The 17,008-nt window shown below is 41.3% G+C and overlaps 1 protein-coding gene across 4 annotated transcripts in view; it reads left to right on the plus strand.

Annotated features, from left to right (window-relative positions):
* RASAL2 (RAS protein activator like 2) overlaps positions 1-17,008 on the plus strand; it is a 186,899-nt gene that overhangs the window by 28,856 nt on the left and 141,035 nt on the right. Inside the window, exon 1 of one of the 4 annotated variants that reach the window (XM_054833248.1) lies at positions 9,465-9,621. The exons of the other annotated variants lie outside the window; for them this stretch is intronic. Within the exon in view, the coding sequence (XP_054689223.1) occupies positions 9,573-9,621 (49 nt within the window). The 5' untranslated portion in view covers positions 9,465-9,572. Of the gene's footprint in view, positions 1-9,464; positions 9,622-17,008 lie in introns of those variants that run through there. 4 annotated transcript variants of the gene reach the window in all.

Raw genomic sequence — 17,008 nt, forward strand, 5'->3', positions numbered from 1 at the left:
CCATGTTTGTATTCATGGGAATAAATGCATGAGGGGATTTGTGGCTTTCACTCACCTGGCCCCTGTTCCCTTGAAACGATCATTTTACATAAAACCATTTTGCACAAATGATTCTAGGCTGTTACTGACATGATGGTGGTGATTTAACATTTGAAACCATACTTTGGGGGTCTAAAGTGGCTTTTGCTTTTCATGAAAATGGTATCCCAGAGCTGTTTTACACTTGTGGGGAAGGCTTCTCTCTCAGTATGTGAATTTTGGCTGCGTGTTGCTTCCACTGGTTGTGGTCCAACAGCCTGTCAAATGTCTGACTTACCCCCTTTTAGAAAACCTTCCGCAACTCTGGCATGACACTCAGCTACACTCTGAGGTTTTTCAGCTGGCTGTTGACTCACAGTTACACTCACAAGAAAGCAATGAGCAGTCGAGTCAACTCTGCTTCGATGAACGAGGTAACTGTTGCTCATGCATAAAGATATTCCTCATTCCTTCAGTAAAATGAGCATCTCTCTCATAAATACTACCACTGCTTCATGCTTTCACCCTCTCCAGACAAACTTTTGAAGGTCGGTGGGTTTTCTTCTTGATAGGTAGCCACTAATTGTAGTACAAACAAAAGCCCAGGACTACAAGCACATAGGAGGGTAAAAGTCACTAATTTTCATTTAGTAACATGACTGGAATCTGGTGTGAAGGTGTGCTTTGATTTTTTGGGCTACAATATCTTGTAGCTTTTTTTTGTCTTCTCTCACCTACTCTAAAATACAGGTACCCGCCCCTTGGCAGAGGTGTGCGTATGCTCAGGTAAAAATCTGCTTGGGAAAGCAGATGAGGAAGATTTGTGCAAAACAATTGAAAACAACTGCCTTTCTGTTCTGCTAAAGGAAAAACAATTGCTTCATTAAACTACAGATTTGGACTTTCACACAGCCAATGTACAAATCTATGATTTTTCAAAACTGGTAGTTTTGATTCCCATGATGACATGGGACTGAAATGCTCATTTGAGGTTTTGTAAGGAAAAATACATTCCTTTGCACGTGGATTGCCATGGGCTTTTAGGGTTATTTTGGAGAGCAAATTACAAGATTCTCATGTGGTTCTGAACTCTTCTGTTTTTCTTACGAATGTGCTCAAGTTTAGGGATTAAGAGTGGGTTTCTGGCAGCTGTCTGCCAACTGCAAAAGCCTAAGATCTCATATGTAGTCACAGCGATTAAAAATGTCTGGTTGGTGGTGGGGGCAAGAGGGAGATCCTGGGAGAAGAAAGGCAGAGACTGGCCAGTTTCTTCTGCTGTCCTGGAGGAGGACTCCAGCAGCCTGGCCTCTCTCACACTTCCAAATTCCTTCTGGGAGGATTGCTCCAGGCAGAGGGTGGCTCCGCTTCATCCTCTCCTGCAAATGCATGGTCCCTTTTAGGACCAGAGCATGGTTCTGGTTATTGCATGCTGGGGAGGTTTCATAATACACCTCAACCAGTATCACAGCTCACTGCTACCAGAATTTTTTGCCCCTCCTATACCGGCTCCGGAGCTCAGTAGTCCCTTTTACTGAAGGTTTGGGGAGCAAGCTGCCTTGAGGGTGCAGTCGCCTGGAAAGGTGACATGCTTGGGAGCTGGGAAGGCAAAAGGGTTCATACCTCTTGCATTTTTAAAACTTAACCTTAAGGCTTAGGGGAGTATGTTAATATTTTAAGAGCCATGAGAATTATTTTGAACAGGTGAGAGGGAGACAAGTTGTTATCTGTTGAGAAAGGCTTTTAAAAAATTGTTTTGGTTGTCTGAGCTTCTTGATAAAGAAAGCCTTTATGTTAAAGATTTAATATCTGCATCCTGCTTTTAAGATATTGACACCAGCAATAAACCTATTCCAGACTTGGAGTTATCAATGAAGCTGCAAATTAGTAAGTTTGATATCACCAAGGGGTGACTGAAAATGAAGGAGAGGGACTTTTTTGAATCTCTTCTATCTTGCAGAGTAGGCAAAGCTCCCATTGCTGTCAGTTACTTTCATTAACTGCATGTTTTATTTTTTTATAACTAACATTATTATTACTGAAATTTATTTGAATTTTAGTAATAACACAGTAATAGCGCTATTTTGTTATTTTAACTTGACAATATCCTACAATAAAATAGGTAATTCATTAGCCTACTAGTGAATGATGTACTCTTTATGCAGAGCACCAGTAAGGTATGTGAGAAGGCACTTCTTGTCTCTCTTTATCGTCTTTCAGTTGGAGAGCCTCCTCTGAAACAAGGGGCACAGGGCAAAGTGAGGTCTGATGCATTTTTTTTTTCTTTGCACTGGTGCTGACAACAAAATCGTTGATCTCGCCTCCCAGCAAAGTCAGTGGCAAGAACTGGGAACAGTCCTGCAGTAACAGCAATCGGAAGTGAGATGGATGTTCTGCAAGTGCAAACAGCATTTTCTCCCCGTGCTGAGCATAGGGTTATAGAAACACACTTCTGTCTCCTGTACACACCCCAAAATTATTTTTCTAGAGAGATGCCGTGTCCATTTCCAGCTTATGTATGTCTGTTTACACTGGACTAAGGACTGCAAAGTCCTGTATGAGGACCAGAAGAGTATGTAAAGACAAAACCTAAGTGTGCATTTCTTCTCTTTTTTCCCCATTTAATCTGTTGTAGATATCTGATCTTTTTTTTTTTTTTGAGCTTCCCATTCTCAGTCTCCCTGACTTCCCCCTTCCCTTCTTTCCTCCCATGCATCTTTCAAATATGTGGTTTGATTAGGAAGCTATAATCTCTTAATTGTCCATTTCATTTAAAAGCGCCTTAACCTGCAGAATGAACCACTGGCTGTTTTTTGTTCAGTTTCCAATAAATTTCCTGTTTGTCGGGATTCTGGGTTATTCACTTAGCAGTTAACAGAGGCGATGAGGCCGCTGAAAACTCCTTGCTGCTGAGATCTGCCAGGCTGGCACACACAGCTATGTGTCAGCCACAAAGGCATTCCCCCTTTACTGGCAATGGCATGATTTATCCAGTTCTTTTTCATCTTTCGTTTCAGATTTCCTGTCTTCTGAATTTAGCTGCTGCTTCTTTTTTTTTCTTTTGGTCTGGCTCAAATAGCAGCTCGAAAACAATCTTTAGCACGTCTTTACTTGCACATTTGTGCAGAAAATTGTCTGTCTTCCAGGGGAGGGAGGGCAATGGGAGAGGAGAAAGCAATCTGTAAATTTTTCCTTATCAAAACCTTTCATTGGCAGAATTTAAAACCTCACTCTTATTTATAGATTTTTTTTGTTTGTTTGTTTAGTGCGCCTTATAATACCGGATAAATTCCAGCAAAGTTAATTTGTTCATCAAGGATATTGTGCTAGAGGTAAGAAACACTTGTCTCAGTGAAGCTTATATGTTTGTGGGATTTTTTTGCCTTATCCATGCAGGTTTTGTGTGTAGGCAGAACAGACACTTGCATGCAGTAGCAGACTGCCTGTTTTGTTTTGCGACCACCTGTAGCTGCTGAGATTGCCCTGCAGATCCCAACGACTGCTTCTCTAAGGACAGACACAAGATCCCCTCTTCTAGACTCACATCCCTCTGTTAGACAACCTGCCTCATCTTCCTGTCCTCTTTTGTTCTCCGCAGAGAAAGGGACTTCTTCCAGAGGAGGTAGATTGCTGGGGAAGAAAGGGAGACCTGTTTGGGGGAAAAACCGTGGGGTTTGGAAAAATGGAGACAAGACAGCTCTTGTACCGCACGCGTTAGGACCTCCACAGCCATGGTGAACTTGGTTGTTGAGGGGAGGATGAACCTCAGCCCCGTACTGAGAACTTGCTGAGCTGCTGGTGGAAAGTTTGATTTTGCAGACAGTAAAATGTAGATAAAACAATGGTCTCTATTTCAGACAATTCATGCTGCATGCAGAAAAGGGTGAGTCCATGTTTGCAACTTTTTTACAGTGGTTCTTTGTCCTTTCAAGAGTTATTAGACACGTTTGTTTTTGACAGATTCAAGAAGACATTATGTCCTTTTATCAATGCATTTCTGGAAGTCTATATGGTTCTCCCCACACACACACACACCCCCCTTGCTATAGATGTCTTGTAAAGCATTATTGTTGTATCAGTCACAGCAGCATTAATAATGTCTGCAGTTACTGATAATTTCCTTGTGTTTCAAATTATGCTAAAGCAAACCAGAAACACAAAGCTATTGGCATTTAGACATAGAAAATATACTCAAATTTATAACCATCTCTGTCATCTCAGTACTCTTTTTCCCTGGCTATCTTGATTCCCAGTTAATGTGCAGAGACATGTGGTACTGAAAAGACTTTAAAAATTGAGGTTTTTCAGGTTGATTACTTTTTCTAGATTGGACACAATTTGCAGGGGTGGAGATTTGGTGAATATATGTAGAGATAAACCTTAAAAAAAAATGAACATGCAAATGTGAATATTTTCTTTAACAATCCAGTGGGTCTTTAATCTCTTTGGGTTGTGTTTTTTTTTAAAAAGAAAGTCTTTGAATGCATACTGTGTAAATACTTTGAGAATGATCAAAACTGTTAATGCATGATTGATTTCCTCCATTGAGTTGTCCGTTAGATATTTAATCTCTTCTTTTTTAAAAGTGTGTATTTTTCTGTTTCAAAAGCAACCTCCCACTGTCCTTTGCATAGCGGGAAGCATCTCCCACTGGCTTTCTGTCGCTTCGCCAGCCTTGAGACTTTGCTTTCAAGGGCGGTTGAATGCTTTGGACTTTTCCCATCCTTCTGCTGGAATTGGTGGAGTTGGGGTGCAGAGTCCCCCATTGCACGCTCAGCTTTGTGCCTGGCCGTGGCTGTCCCGGCCAATGTAATCTGTCTTCGGTGCCAAACCCACGGCAGGAGCAGTCTGAAAGGAATTGCAGCAGTGTCCAGGATACTCCCTGTCCTGCGTGCTTTTTTTTTCTGTACCTCCTTTCTCTTTACTTATACCAGTTGTAATCATGTTTTTTAGGTGGTCATGGGTGATGAGGTTTTTCTCATAGTAACAGCTGTTATAAAGAATTGCCTGAACTGCATCTGTTTTGGAGTTCTATAATAATTCTGTTTTTAAGAACATATTTCACTTTAAAAAAAAAAAAATACTCAAAAATGAGAAATTATCTCTTCTAGGCTCAGCACAGGTTTTGAACTTCTGCAACAACTTGTTAAGTTGAATGCCTGAGAAACAAAGTAATTTGACTCATTGCTTATATTTAGTATCATTACCTAGTGTATTAGGTTCCATTTTCTTCTGAGCATTAATGTTTTTGGTCAGGAAGGTTAACAGGGAAAACGCCCAGCAGAAGGCATTTGTGTGCTTATCAGAGGGCAAATGCATGGAAAACATCAGGTCACTGTGCTGGGTGTCAACTTTTTTTTCTTTTTTCTTTTTTCTTTTTTTTTTTTTAAGAGTCTGTAGAAGGAGAGGTATTCAAGGGTGGGGAGAGGATGTCCTTCCTCTTTGGTAAAGCCTGTAAAATTGGAGGTGCTAGTGGATCCTTAGTACAAATGGGACCTGAAATCACAACACCCTCTTTATGTCTTGATTCAGAATCGCGTATCATAAATGTATGAGATCCCAAACTTAAAATAGGATCCTACCTACCCAAAGTTATAATTTCTCTGGTTTTGAGTATATTTGCAAATGAAGCAAAAATTCTAAGTACTGCTTTTATATGTAATGTTAAAAATATGATTGATCTTATATTTTTGTTAGGAACAAGCTTTCATTACATCTTTCCATAATCCATATGGCAAACAAAGGGGAGATGCCCAGTTTTAAGGTGCTGCTTTTGAAGCTTTAGACTAAAGCATTAAACCTTTGAAGTAGGTTTGAAAGTCCTAGCCACCAAGAGAGCCATAAACCTGGGCAGGCTCTGCTCGGGAGACTGCGTGCCTCCTTGTGTTTCTGGAACCGGGTGAGGAGCTGTAATCGGCTATCACTGCAAAAGTATACAATATACCATTAAATTTGGTGTGTAGCAGGTGAAAGCCCCTAATACTGAGGAAGTGGGGTTGAAAATGGAAATGAGTGGAAGAGTTTGAGCACAGTTTTGCTGGACTGAAGCCCGCGTGCTGCTCTTCGTACTCTCCATTCCCGTCTCTGTATGTTACGGTGTTGGTTTATCCCAGAAAACCTCTTCACGGAGTTCACTGACCAGACTCTTCTTTTTACACAATCTTAAATAGATACCACAGTCAAGACAATTTTTCTTCTCCTGATGGGGTGTGAGAAGCAGCAGAGCTGCTGTCGTCTTTTTCCCTTTCTGAAAATGTGAAAACCTGTGACTCCTCAGAGTGTAGTCAGTGGAAGCAGCAATGTTTTCTTTCCATTGCTCCCAAGCTGTCTCATCCTGGGGCTTGTTATTTTTATTACGTGGAACCCCCTCTGTAACCAGGCTGAGGAGCCTCTGCTGCCTGAAGTAATCGCTCTTTTAATTGATATAAATTTGAGGCATTGTGAAGAGTCTCGCAGCGACTCCTGAGATTCCCTGTGATAATCGCATCATCCTGCCGAGGAACCCCGTTAATATTCATGCAGTAATTGTTTCAGTACTTGGCAGGGACGAGGGCGTTAATGTGAAGTCTTCTTCGGCTGACGTGTATTAAAGAAATGATTTGTGTTTTGTTCTGTAGCAGTGATTTCATTACACTTGAACAATGAAATTCTGGATGTCTTTCAGTAGATGTGCACATAAACACTTGTATTAAGGCAGTTAGCTGGCATATGGGACTACACGAACCTCACGTTATCTTGTGTACAGATCCGTTTCCCAAGTGGGACTTGCATGATGTTGATGCTGGTCACAATGTGCTTCCCAACCTCTCAAGGGCTACCCAAGAGATTGGAGATGGTCCTGCACTGTCGCTGGATGTGTGCATGTATACACACATATGTATCTAGGCACGGTCCTACGGGATGGTTTATGTCTGTGTGGCTGGGCAGTCTCAAGCCCAAATGGATGTGAATGCACGTTTTGTTATTGGAGACTGTTAATGTTTGGGTTTGTTGTTTTTTTTTTTTTTTTTTTTTAAATCATCATGCTATAGGTAGAGGTTGATCCCAGGGCCCACTTGAAAGATTAGCAGGGAAGAGTTTGCCAGAATAACAACTTGCATGACCTGTTCCCTGCCTGGATCTCAGGAGAGAAGACTGAGAGGTGAGCCAACGTCTGGATGAAGGCTTCTGGCAGGGCAGGGGCTGGCTGCGGCACATGGGATGGTGTGGCTGGCCAAGCAAAGGGGTGCAAGCACGGAGGGACACTTTCTCAGTCACTCTTACATGATAGTGTGTTGCTTCTGGTTAAATGGAAATGAAGGTTTGAAACTGTGTCCACTTCTACCATAAGGAAGTGTCACTTTTTAAGCTTGGATGGTGGGACACGGAGAAGCCCTTTGGCAGAAAATTGGTGGGCTTGCACGGTGCTTGCCCAATGTTCCCTTCTTTCTCTGTAATTAGACTTCTCTCTCTTACGTGGAGGATTGTTGTGCAACTTGTCCCGTGTACCCTGTGAAGTCTGATTTTAAGAGCAGCTCTATCTCTTTTTTTTTTTAACCCCAACCCCTTGATCTCACAGTTACATGCCTTAAGCAATAGCAGCAATTTAATTTTATTTCACTTTTATGAGAATTTGGTTTGTCCTGAAAGACACAACAGAAAGAGGGGAGGGGAAGAAGTGGACTGTGGAATCTGCTGTTGCCATATCAAGAGATTAAGCAAAAATGAGAGATCTTTTAGTAGCCAGCTTTGCAAGGTGATAATAAAAAGGATGTTTGTTGAGTAGTTGCAGATCTTTCAGTGTTCCAGCTTGGATGTAATAAAGCTCTTTTATGAGATAAGTGGTCTTTGATACAAAGATAAATAACATGCAGCTGTCTGAAAAGGCGTAAGATGGCAGCTTTTTCAGAAAGGCACTTCTTATCATCCTGGGACTAAGTATTGCCAAGCTGCCAGCTTCTCTTCACTCAGCCTTTTGTGCTGGCCACTGTGCGACTTAGCTTGAGAAACCACACAGGGGTCAGGCATTACTCCATTAGTGTCATCAATAAAGATCCGGCTGCTGAAGATCCCAGATCAAGAGCTGCTGTAACTTTGGTACACTGTCAGAGACAAGGGGAACAGTTTCTGGTGCTGTGAAGCCACATGCATCTCAGCCTTTCCTGCTGTGGATGCGTGGGGAGAAGTCCACCAGATTTGTATTTCCCAGCATCTGGGCTGCTGTGAGCCAAAAGGCTGCTACAGCTGGGCCCTGGTCCTGGGTGAGGATGGTCACAGTTTGGCTGATCCTTGTTAACACTTGGCTCCTTGGCGAGGGACCAAAGCTGCCCTGTCCGTCTTCTCTTCCGGAGGTGCTTGGAGGAGGCAGGCTTGCAGGCTTGGAGGGCTGCTGCTGCAGCCTGTTGTAATGCAGAGGATGGGCAGTGGTCTGTGTTCTGGCTCACTCCCTCCGCAGACCTGGTAGGATGTTCTCCAGAGCCACCCAGCTTGGCACGGTCTGCAGCAGGACATCCGTGAGGGCAGCAGTAGGCAGAAGTGGCTGTTGCCAGCTCTCTTGTGGGTTCTGCTTGCCCTTGCTCATCCTGTCTGCCAGGCATGTGGGCCTGCTGGAGATCTAGGTTTGGTGGCCTGTCCAATGCACGCTTGTGGTGTGTTCTCCGGTTTGCTCAGAGGTGGGAGCTGCCATGAGTTAAATGCCTTAAAATGGCGGTGAAAACCCATTGAAGATGGAAGGAGCCTGAAGCTGTGTGGGGTGAGATGGAGATCTCTCAAGACGATGTGGTTTGGCTCCTGCCTGATCCCTGCACACGAGTGCCCTCCTGCCAGGCTGACCTTGTTCCTGAGAGCTGGCAGCTGGCTTGTGGGGCAGGGCTGGTAGCCACGTGGTCTGATCCAGATGTAAGCTCAGCATCCCTACCCTGCGTGTTCATGGCACCTATACCATGAGGTGCGGTGGTTGTAGCTGGTGGTGTTTCTTTTAGGGCTTGTTTTTGCAACCTCCTCCCCTTTCTTTGCCTTCTGTCCCCAGAGCAACACGAACACTTCTCAAGGCTTTCATCCAGGCACTCGGAAGGCTTACGGGACGCTTCGTACTGGAAATCCAGGAGACCTCTCCAGAGGAGGAAGCAGCGTCTCCTGTTTGTCTTGAGATATTCTGTCACAACAATGGTTTCAGAATTTGCCTAATTTAAAAGCTAGTTTTAATCTGATGGGAAGATGTTTGTGTATTTAAAATAGTTATTCCTTGCTGGAGCCACTCCCTTCTTTTGTCCTTCTCTGCTGGACTTTTCGGCTTCGCTTAGCTAATATGCAGTGCTTGTTTACAGCAGAGATACTGGAGCATGAAGAAGGAAGTCGGTACGTTTAATACTGATTCAGTTCCAAGCTTCCTGTGCGTGTGCATGCACGTGTGTGTGTGTGTGTGTTTTCATCCTTGTTCATCCAGACGCTGTGCAGCCTCAGTAGAAAAAGCCAAGGGGCCAGCGGAGACGCAGAGACTAGATGCAGGCGGGTTTTTTTAACTCTTCCACCCGGTTTGGTCCTGAGCAGGTTTAGACAACGTGGGTAAAATTTCCAGTATGGCAAGCCTGGTGAGGAAGGTGCTAGTGCAGACAAAGCCGTTGAGTGGTGAGTATGAGAAACATCTTGCCTGATGGGAAAGATAACTGATCAGAAAGTGTTGGTTTAAGTGTCTAGGAGGAGAAACACAGTAGCGGGCAGAGAGCTGTTGCGTATTGTTGTTGTTTTCATCTTCCATTTCCAGCGTGAGATGGCTACCTGGAAATGCCAAAACCTTTGTCCGCGGAGAAGATGGTTATCCAGAGGAATGCGCTAGTTATGGGGTATGGTCACTTTTAAAGTCTGTTCCTTTGCCTGCCCCGGGATTTCTGCCTTAGCTTGGCTAAATAACTGCAGCAGCCCATCTAAGTAGGATGGCTTTTAATTTGGGATGTTTTGGGGAGAGTGGGGAGCTTGCAGGAGGCAGGCATCTCAGGAGTGTATAAACTATTGTGTCAGTTGTGATTGTACCAAAAGATGGGATTGAGAAGGAAACAATGCTAATGAGCTGTAGGAGAAACAATTTTATTGCTTCATTTTTATTCTTTTGATTTGGTGGTAGGTACCTAACTGGATTTGAATAAGGTGCTCTCGTGTTGCAGCAGTTAGAGAAATCGTCAGCAGCAGTGTTGTATATTTTGGATTTTAAAATATTCCAGTAGCAGCACCAGCCTGTGTCTGGGGTTTTTCATTTGAATTTATGGTGTTTATTCAGCTCTTAATTGTGCAAATTAGAATAATTATGGAGTGTGATTATATGCGCACCCGGTGAGTGTTTTTAAGAGGTCGGCTCAAATTTCAGGAATTTATTTTATTAGCCTTATGTCTTTCTGATGCAAGCATCCTTTCTTCAAGCTGCTGTTCCACAAAGCAAACATCATAACCTGGCACAGCAGGAAACAATTTCTGCAGCGACTTATCTGAGCAAATCAATCTTTAATAGGGCAGAAGGCTTTTCAATAACTTGGGCTAATTAGATCTGATGGGGTGAGTTATCAGAAACTGAAACGACCCTCCCCAAGCAGAGCAACTTCTCTCTGTTCCACGGTTTGATAAGGACAGGAGGGCACTATTTGAGCCATTGTGCAAGTGCCAATTTTATCAATGTATAAACTTTAATGAAAGGTTGTTCTTGGAAAATAGGACTTTTGTGTGAATTACTGGCTGCTGCTAATCTCTCCCAAGGCTGCAACTGAGCCTCTATTTGTGGAGGGGACAGTTCAGACACAGATGTAAGCAGTTTATCTTGCGTAGAAGTTATGGACTGGATGTGCGAAGTATTGCTTTAGTCTTTGCTGGGCAAATGCTATTCCCTTCCAGCCCAAACTTGGTAGTCTCTCTTTGCTCACTCAAGACTTCTCAGAAACTATGGATTTCTGCCTCTAGGAAAAATGGAGCTATCACTTGAAACAGAGTAATCTCCTTGATTACATTGTAATAGATGTGGCATATGGGAAACTGAAGAGGAGATCTCCCTGATCTCTCTGGAAATAACTTGGGACTTTGGATAAATTAGCCAGTCTTTACAAAAAGAAACTGAATGAAAATAAATAGATAGATATTTTCTTGCTTCAGACATAAGGAGATTAGAATGATTCTAGCTGAAATTTCACTTGGAAAAAAAAGGCAGTCTGAGAATTAACGTAGAGGGGTTTTTTGTAGGGAAGTCTATCAGATATTAAATGACTACAGCATATGTTCACCTTGCATAGATTTCTTCAGAGAAGTTTTTGCCCATCAATGTTTGAAAGCACAATTCTTTGATGAGGGAAACATAGCCAATAGGGAAACATGGAATAAGCATCGGCTTGATGACTTTCAGCATGACTTCAGAATCTCTGGAGAGGATTTTTTTAGACTTAAATCTCATTATTTACTCTGTGGGGGATGTGTGTTAGATGCATTTTTTTAAATACCTGCAGGATGTTGGGAAGTTCAGGATGGTATGAAATACAGCTGGTGGGAGGGTGACCCCAGAGAAAGGCATACCCACTTGGAAACCTACTTGGATAGGGTGTATAAATGCAAGCACTCGTTGTGTCCCGTGTGAAAGTGTGTGCTCAAAGGCAGTTTGGTTTCTTCATTTGGGGAGTTTGGGTGCTGAGACCTCAGTTCTATAATCCCAGGCTACTACCCAGAGCTTCATACTAGTGTGTGGATAAAAGGAACACTGCAAGGAGTGCTCACATGGAAAAAGAAATGGCACAGGAAGGAAACATTTTAAGGAAGCATAAAGGACACTTACAGTATTTTATTTTCCGGTGTTTAAAGTATGGGGAGCAGCAAGAATATAGATCTATCCCTTATGTTGTGTTATCACATGTAATTCTGGCAGAAGAAAAGTCTGCAGTGAAATAGGCTGATGCACATTGGATCTTTACTATGTAGGGTCTGTGTCTGGTTACCACTCTTCTTTATTTAACTCTTCTCATGCCATTAATTTTTTTTTTCTTTCATTCTTAGTTCCTAGTGAGTGATTTACTTATAGGATGTCTAAAAGTGATCTTGCATTTGCATGTTCTAAATTTATGCATGTGCTTAGCCACCGCCAACTGGCAGCAGCTTTCAGAGATTTCAGGATTAATGAACTAAATGAAAGAACATCAGCCTTTAGAAGAGACTTCTAGGTGGTGACTTCTGTATAAAAATAGACATGGTTAGAGGCTATTTCAGCAGCAGTTATATTCCACTTACTTTGAAACAGTTGCATGGTTTTGGTTTTTTGGTTTTTTTAAATGACCCCCTCTGTACAAATACATTTAAGGTTGGTTATGGTAGAAAACTTGTGAACACTTCATGAAGTGGTGGTGAAACTCAACATTCTAAGGATTTGATCTTTATTTAAAACAAAAAGATTATAAAAAGTCAAGGTCAAAGTAGGCAAATGGCATTTTGCCAGCTTACCAAATGCTATTGTATTTATCTCTCCTCTCCTGAGATCCCTGTTACTCTTAAAATGCTGTTTAATTTGCCTGTCTGCTGGTCTACAGCTGCAGGAGAAAATGCAAATGGTTTTTTGGATTTGAGATAAACTGAAATTAGCTTAAGCCATGCCCTAGCTGAAGAGGCACTTAAATCAACTGAAATTGGCTGTTCTTTAACATTGTTGTTTGCCTTGTAAAAATAGAAAAAGACAAACTGTATGGAAATCTTAAAATGTTAAAGAACAGCAAAGTAGCAAAGACTCATAAAGAAGGACTGAGCTAAGCAATAGCCTTTGTTTTCTAACTATATGCTGCATTTCCTTTTAGTTAACGTTTGAAATGACACTCATTATTTCAGCTGCATTGCCACAAACGATGCTGCCGTATCAGCTTGCACAACCTTCAGATGATGTTTAATGCAAGGAGCTGTTAAATGAAAGTTGAAGTTGTCACATCAAAGCTCTCAAATAGCAGAAAAGTAACAACCTTAATGGTTGCACCATCTTAACGTTACTTTCTTTTGGCAGGTAAATAATCGTAGTCTAACAGAAACCTCTGGTGCCTTGGAGGATTTTTTTTTAAGCATGAGGAATATCTTATATCTGAGAATCCTGAGGATGATACATTGGGGACCTTTACAGTAAATGGCCATACATAAAACAGTATAGATTTTAAAGGTAGTAGCCACTAAGCCGTGATATCAGAACACCATGGCTAAGGGAGCTTCAGTATTAATTTAGTCACCTGAGTGCAGTGACATTTATGCTGCCAGTTCAATTGAGCATGCTATAGAGCATATTTACTAACAAAAGCATCCAAATGAAAACCTTGCAGTACAGCTGTCAGGAATATTCCAAGTCTGGTTTGGATTTAGTAATGCTGTTTTCTTCTGTCAAGGAACCATCAGAATCCCATCTTCAGAAAGTCTTTTAATGTTCCAAAAAAGAAAAAAAAAAAAATCTGTTTAAAAATAATGTGGCGTTGCCTTGTATATTCATTGTTCTTATAAACCTAGCTAAGCACAGAATGTTGTGTGTTATTTCCTCTGCAGACAGGTAATTGCAGTAGGGAGCGGAAATTGAGCGGTGTAAAGTACAAAATCTTAAATAGTGTGTATAAATTCCTATTTCTGTTTACTGGGAACTTAAGATGGCTTTTCTTCTTGATTTTTTTAAATAATGAAAACATTTTAGCCTCTAAAAAAGGAAAGTTGTCATTAGTAATAAATCACTAAAGGTATCTTCAGAGACAATATTGTATTAAAAGTAAACTTTTTCCTGTTTTTTGTATCTCTGTATCTCCTCTTTGCTACAAATAACCCAGGGACTGCAACAAGGCTGCTTGTATTGTCCCATAGCAGCTTTTCTTTGTGGAAGTAAATGTGCAGTCCCCTTCTGATATGCCAAAACAGGGTATTTCTTTATTCCTGGAGTGCAAGGTGTATTCTCTGACAGTTCTCTGACCCGGCTTTCCTTTCTAGCTCCACAATAGATTTGGGCTTAGATTCTCCAAAAGATAATTAAGAGTTCCATGTTGTAGTCTTTCCAGCTTCAAAAACTGGGCTGATAATACTCTTCAGTGTCCTCTCTGTGGTTTCGCTCAGAGAGTTCAGTCGACAGAGCACCCTGTCAAGGGGATTTCTGAGTTTTGGAGATTTGTGCGTTCCCCACCATCACATGCTGTAGATACCCCAGCTGTTTTGGAACAGGCTTTTTTAGTGATCCATAGAATTTTTCCTGATTTAATACCAAACTGAATTAAGCCATACCAGAGGAAAGCCACTGTAATTCTGAATGGGAAATGGGGGGTTTTTTAATGTTTCATTATCCATGTTAAATTATCTTAATTGCTGGACCTAATCAGTGTTTTGAGTATCCCTGTTTATCCACCTAAAGTTTGCAGAGGGTGATTGTAATATCAGCTGTGACATGAAGCTATTTTGCCCTCCGCTACCCAGCTCTCCACTACTGCCACTATGTAAATAAACACCAATTATTCCTGGTGGTGTAAACACTCAAAGCATTTGGGTTCACTTGTCAGTATATATTCTGCTGCTGTCGTGATTAAATTTGCAATCCTGAGGGTTGTTATCAGATAATGGTAAGGGAGAGAAATGGTTTTGAAAAATGAGATTTCCAGTCTTAGTAGGGCCTGAGAGGAGGTAACAAATTTGATGATAGTTTAGGTAGAAGAGTAAATTTAAACTTTGAGTTCAGTTAATACTTAAAGTTGCTTTGGGGCTGAAAGTTATAATTAGGCTAGTCAGAAAAAGTAGAAACACTAATTTCCTGCTTGTGTAGATTTTTTAAAGCTATATGAATCTTTTGACATCGCCATACTTTCTGGGACAATCACAGGCAGCGGCTAGTTCTTCTCTGAGCTAAATTCAGCTTTTTCCTGAGTAAGTGCTCCAAAATAACTACCCTTGCTAAATTACAGCTTTCTAGCTGTCAGATTTCAAGAGCTCTGCATCAATCGTCAAATTCGTACAGCCAGGTAATGCCAGTGTTAGACCTATCTATGTCAGAAGAAGCTGCAGTGGAATTTCTTTGCAGCTGCTTTATTCCTCCTGGAATCCCTGAAGTTAAGATCTTGAGATAATGTTTCTTCCTTCTCTTCCCTTCCCCTTCCTCTCTATGTCACGTTTCCCCTCTTATTCCTGGCTCTAGATTTCTGAGCTTTAAATATACATTTATTCCTCCTTTTTCTTTAATGGGAAATTGTGTTATGTATCACTAATCTCTTTTGTGTTGCTGCATTGTTCTTTTTATTCTGCTTAACCTTCTCAGTAGTGTAGTTTGTGGTGATTGGCTTTGGTTATTTTACTAGGAATCCTTGCATTTAATTATATTGCATTTAGTAATAGAAAAAGAATGTGAAGGCAGTGATTTATTTTTTTACACGCACACACCTGGGTGAGATTACACAGAAATTGCCAGTCAGAAATTCCCTTAACTATCTAGTACAAAATTTAGAGATCTCTAAAATGGCGAAGGAGCTGAAGCTCTCATTTTAGTATTCCCCTCATTGCCAACTTTAAAAAGCATTAAAAAGAGAAAATCTAAATTAGTGTTGGAATAGATAATTTCTTGCATTGTTAAATCTATTGAACTATAATTCATTTGATAGTCTAGAGTTGTGGTTATAAGAAGGATTATCAAAAATGGACTGAAAGCAGAGGTGCAGGTGGGTGAACTCTCCTTTTAACTTCAGTGATATGCAATCTCTTAAAATCCCTGTAGATTGGAATGGAATGGATATGGACTATTCAGCTGTGAAAATACAATGACTACAACAAGAAAGGCTCCATGATTTAATCTATCTATTGGTTGTGTTTGATAGTTGTTACACGGGAAGAGCAGAGAGGAGAGAGTGGAAAAAGGAACTGGAAAAACCCAGTACAGTAGAAGAATGAAGGACAGGAATAAACTCAACTTTTTTTTCCAGTGAATGTGACAAAAAGATTCTGAATAAGGAACTGATGTGCAATTATCTCTGTATAAATCTTGCACTATTTCTGGAAAGCTTTTTGTAGACTTGAAATGCCACTGTAGACTGATTTCAGTAAAAAAAGTCAGTTTAAGAGGTCCGTGTTCTCCCACCTTTGCTACAGGTTCCTCGGGTGTGCCACCTTAAACAGTGGAGTTGCAAACCCACAATCACTGAAGTGAAAGGTTTTAAACAGCTCTGAACAACAAGTGTCTCCCACAAGGTCACCTCACAGCCAGAGCTTCTGCAAGGTACAACAGCAGCCTGGTTTGAGCAATGAGTTTTGGATTTGCTTGTGTTTGCTTGTACTTCTGTGATCCAGGATGCCCAAGTAAATACCAAATTGATTCTCTCTGGACTTGACAGTCTTAACGATCCTCCTTCTGTCAAGCTGACCATTGCAGCGTTGCAAACTCAGTCTCTGTGTACCTGAATTTCCACCCAAACCACTAAGACACGCTAAACTGAGTGTACATTCTAAGATTTGAACATGGTTTAGTGGTTTGGCAGGAAACGTGAATTTTTGTTCACTTGACAAAAAAGAGCTCTTAATTTAGGCACACTGAAAGCTTGCAAAATGTTACGACTTGGGCAGAAAGTGTGGGAGATCTACTCACCAGACAGGGTATAAGTAGTGAATTGTGCTGTCTGCTCCAGGAACAGAGCATTCCTCTTCTCAGCTGGTTGGGGAACATCTTTGTGTGTGGATCAAAGCAAGTAAGAAAATACAGGAAAAAAAGAGCTTATGCTTTCTATGCATGGAAAATAGAGCCCATATCTAAACTTTAGCGACTCAGAAGAGACCTTGTTAAAATAACTTTCAATATCTAAGGAGTGTATAAGGGTTATTTTAAATATCAACAATTAAACATGTCTTAAGTGTAAAAGTGATGATGTATTTACTGTAGGACGGTAAATATCTATAGCATTATCAGCTCTTTTCAAACACTTTGGTATCCAGAATTTCTTGGTGATCTGTGAGAGTCTGAGTCAAAAAGTTGGATGGCAGGATACCCAACTTCCCATGGTGACGTCGCTGTGTC

The sequence above is a fragment of the Grus americana genome, chromosome 8 (assembly GCF_028858705.1).
Source record: "Grus americana isolate bGruAme1 chromosome 8, bGruAme1.mat, whole genome shotgun sequence".
Classification (NCBI taxonomy): Eukaryota; Metazoa; Chordata; class Aves; order Gruiformes; family Gruidae; genus Grus; species Grus americana.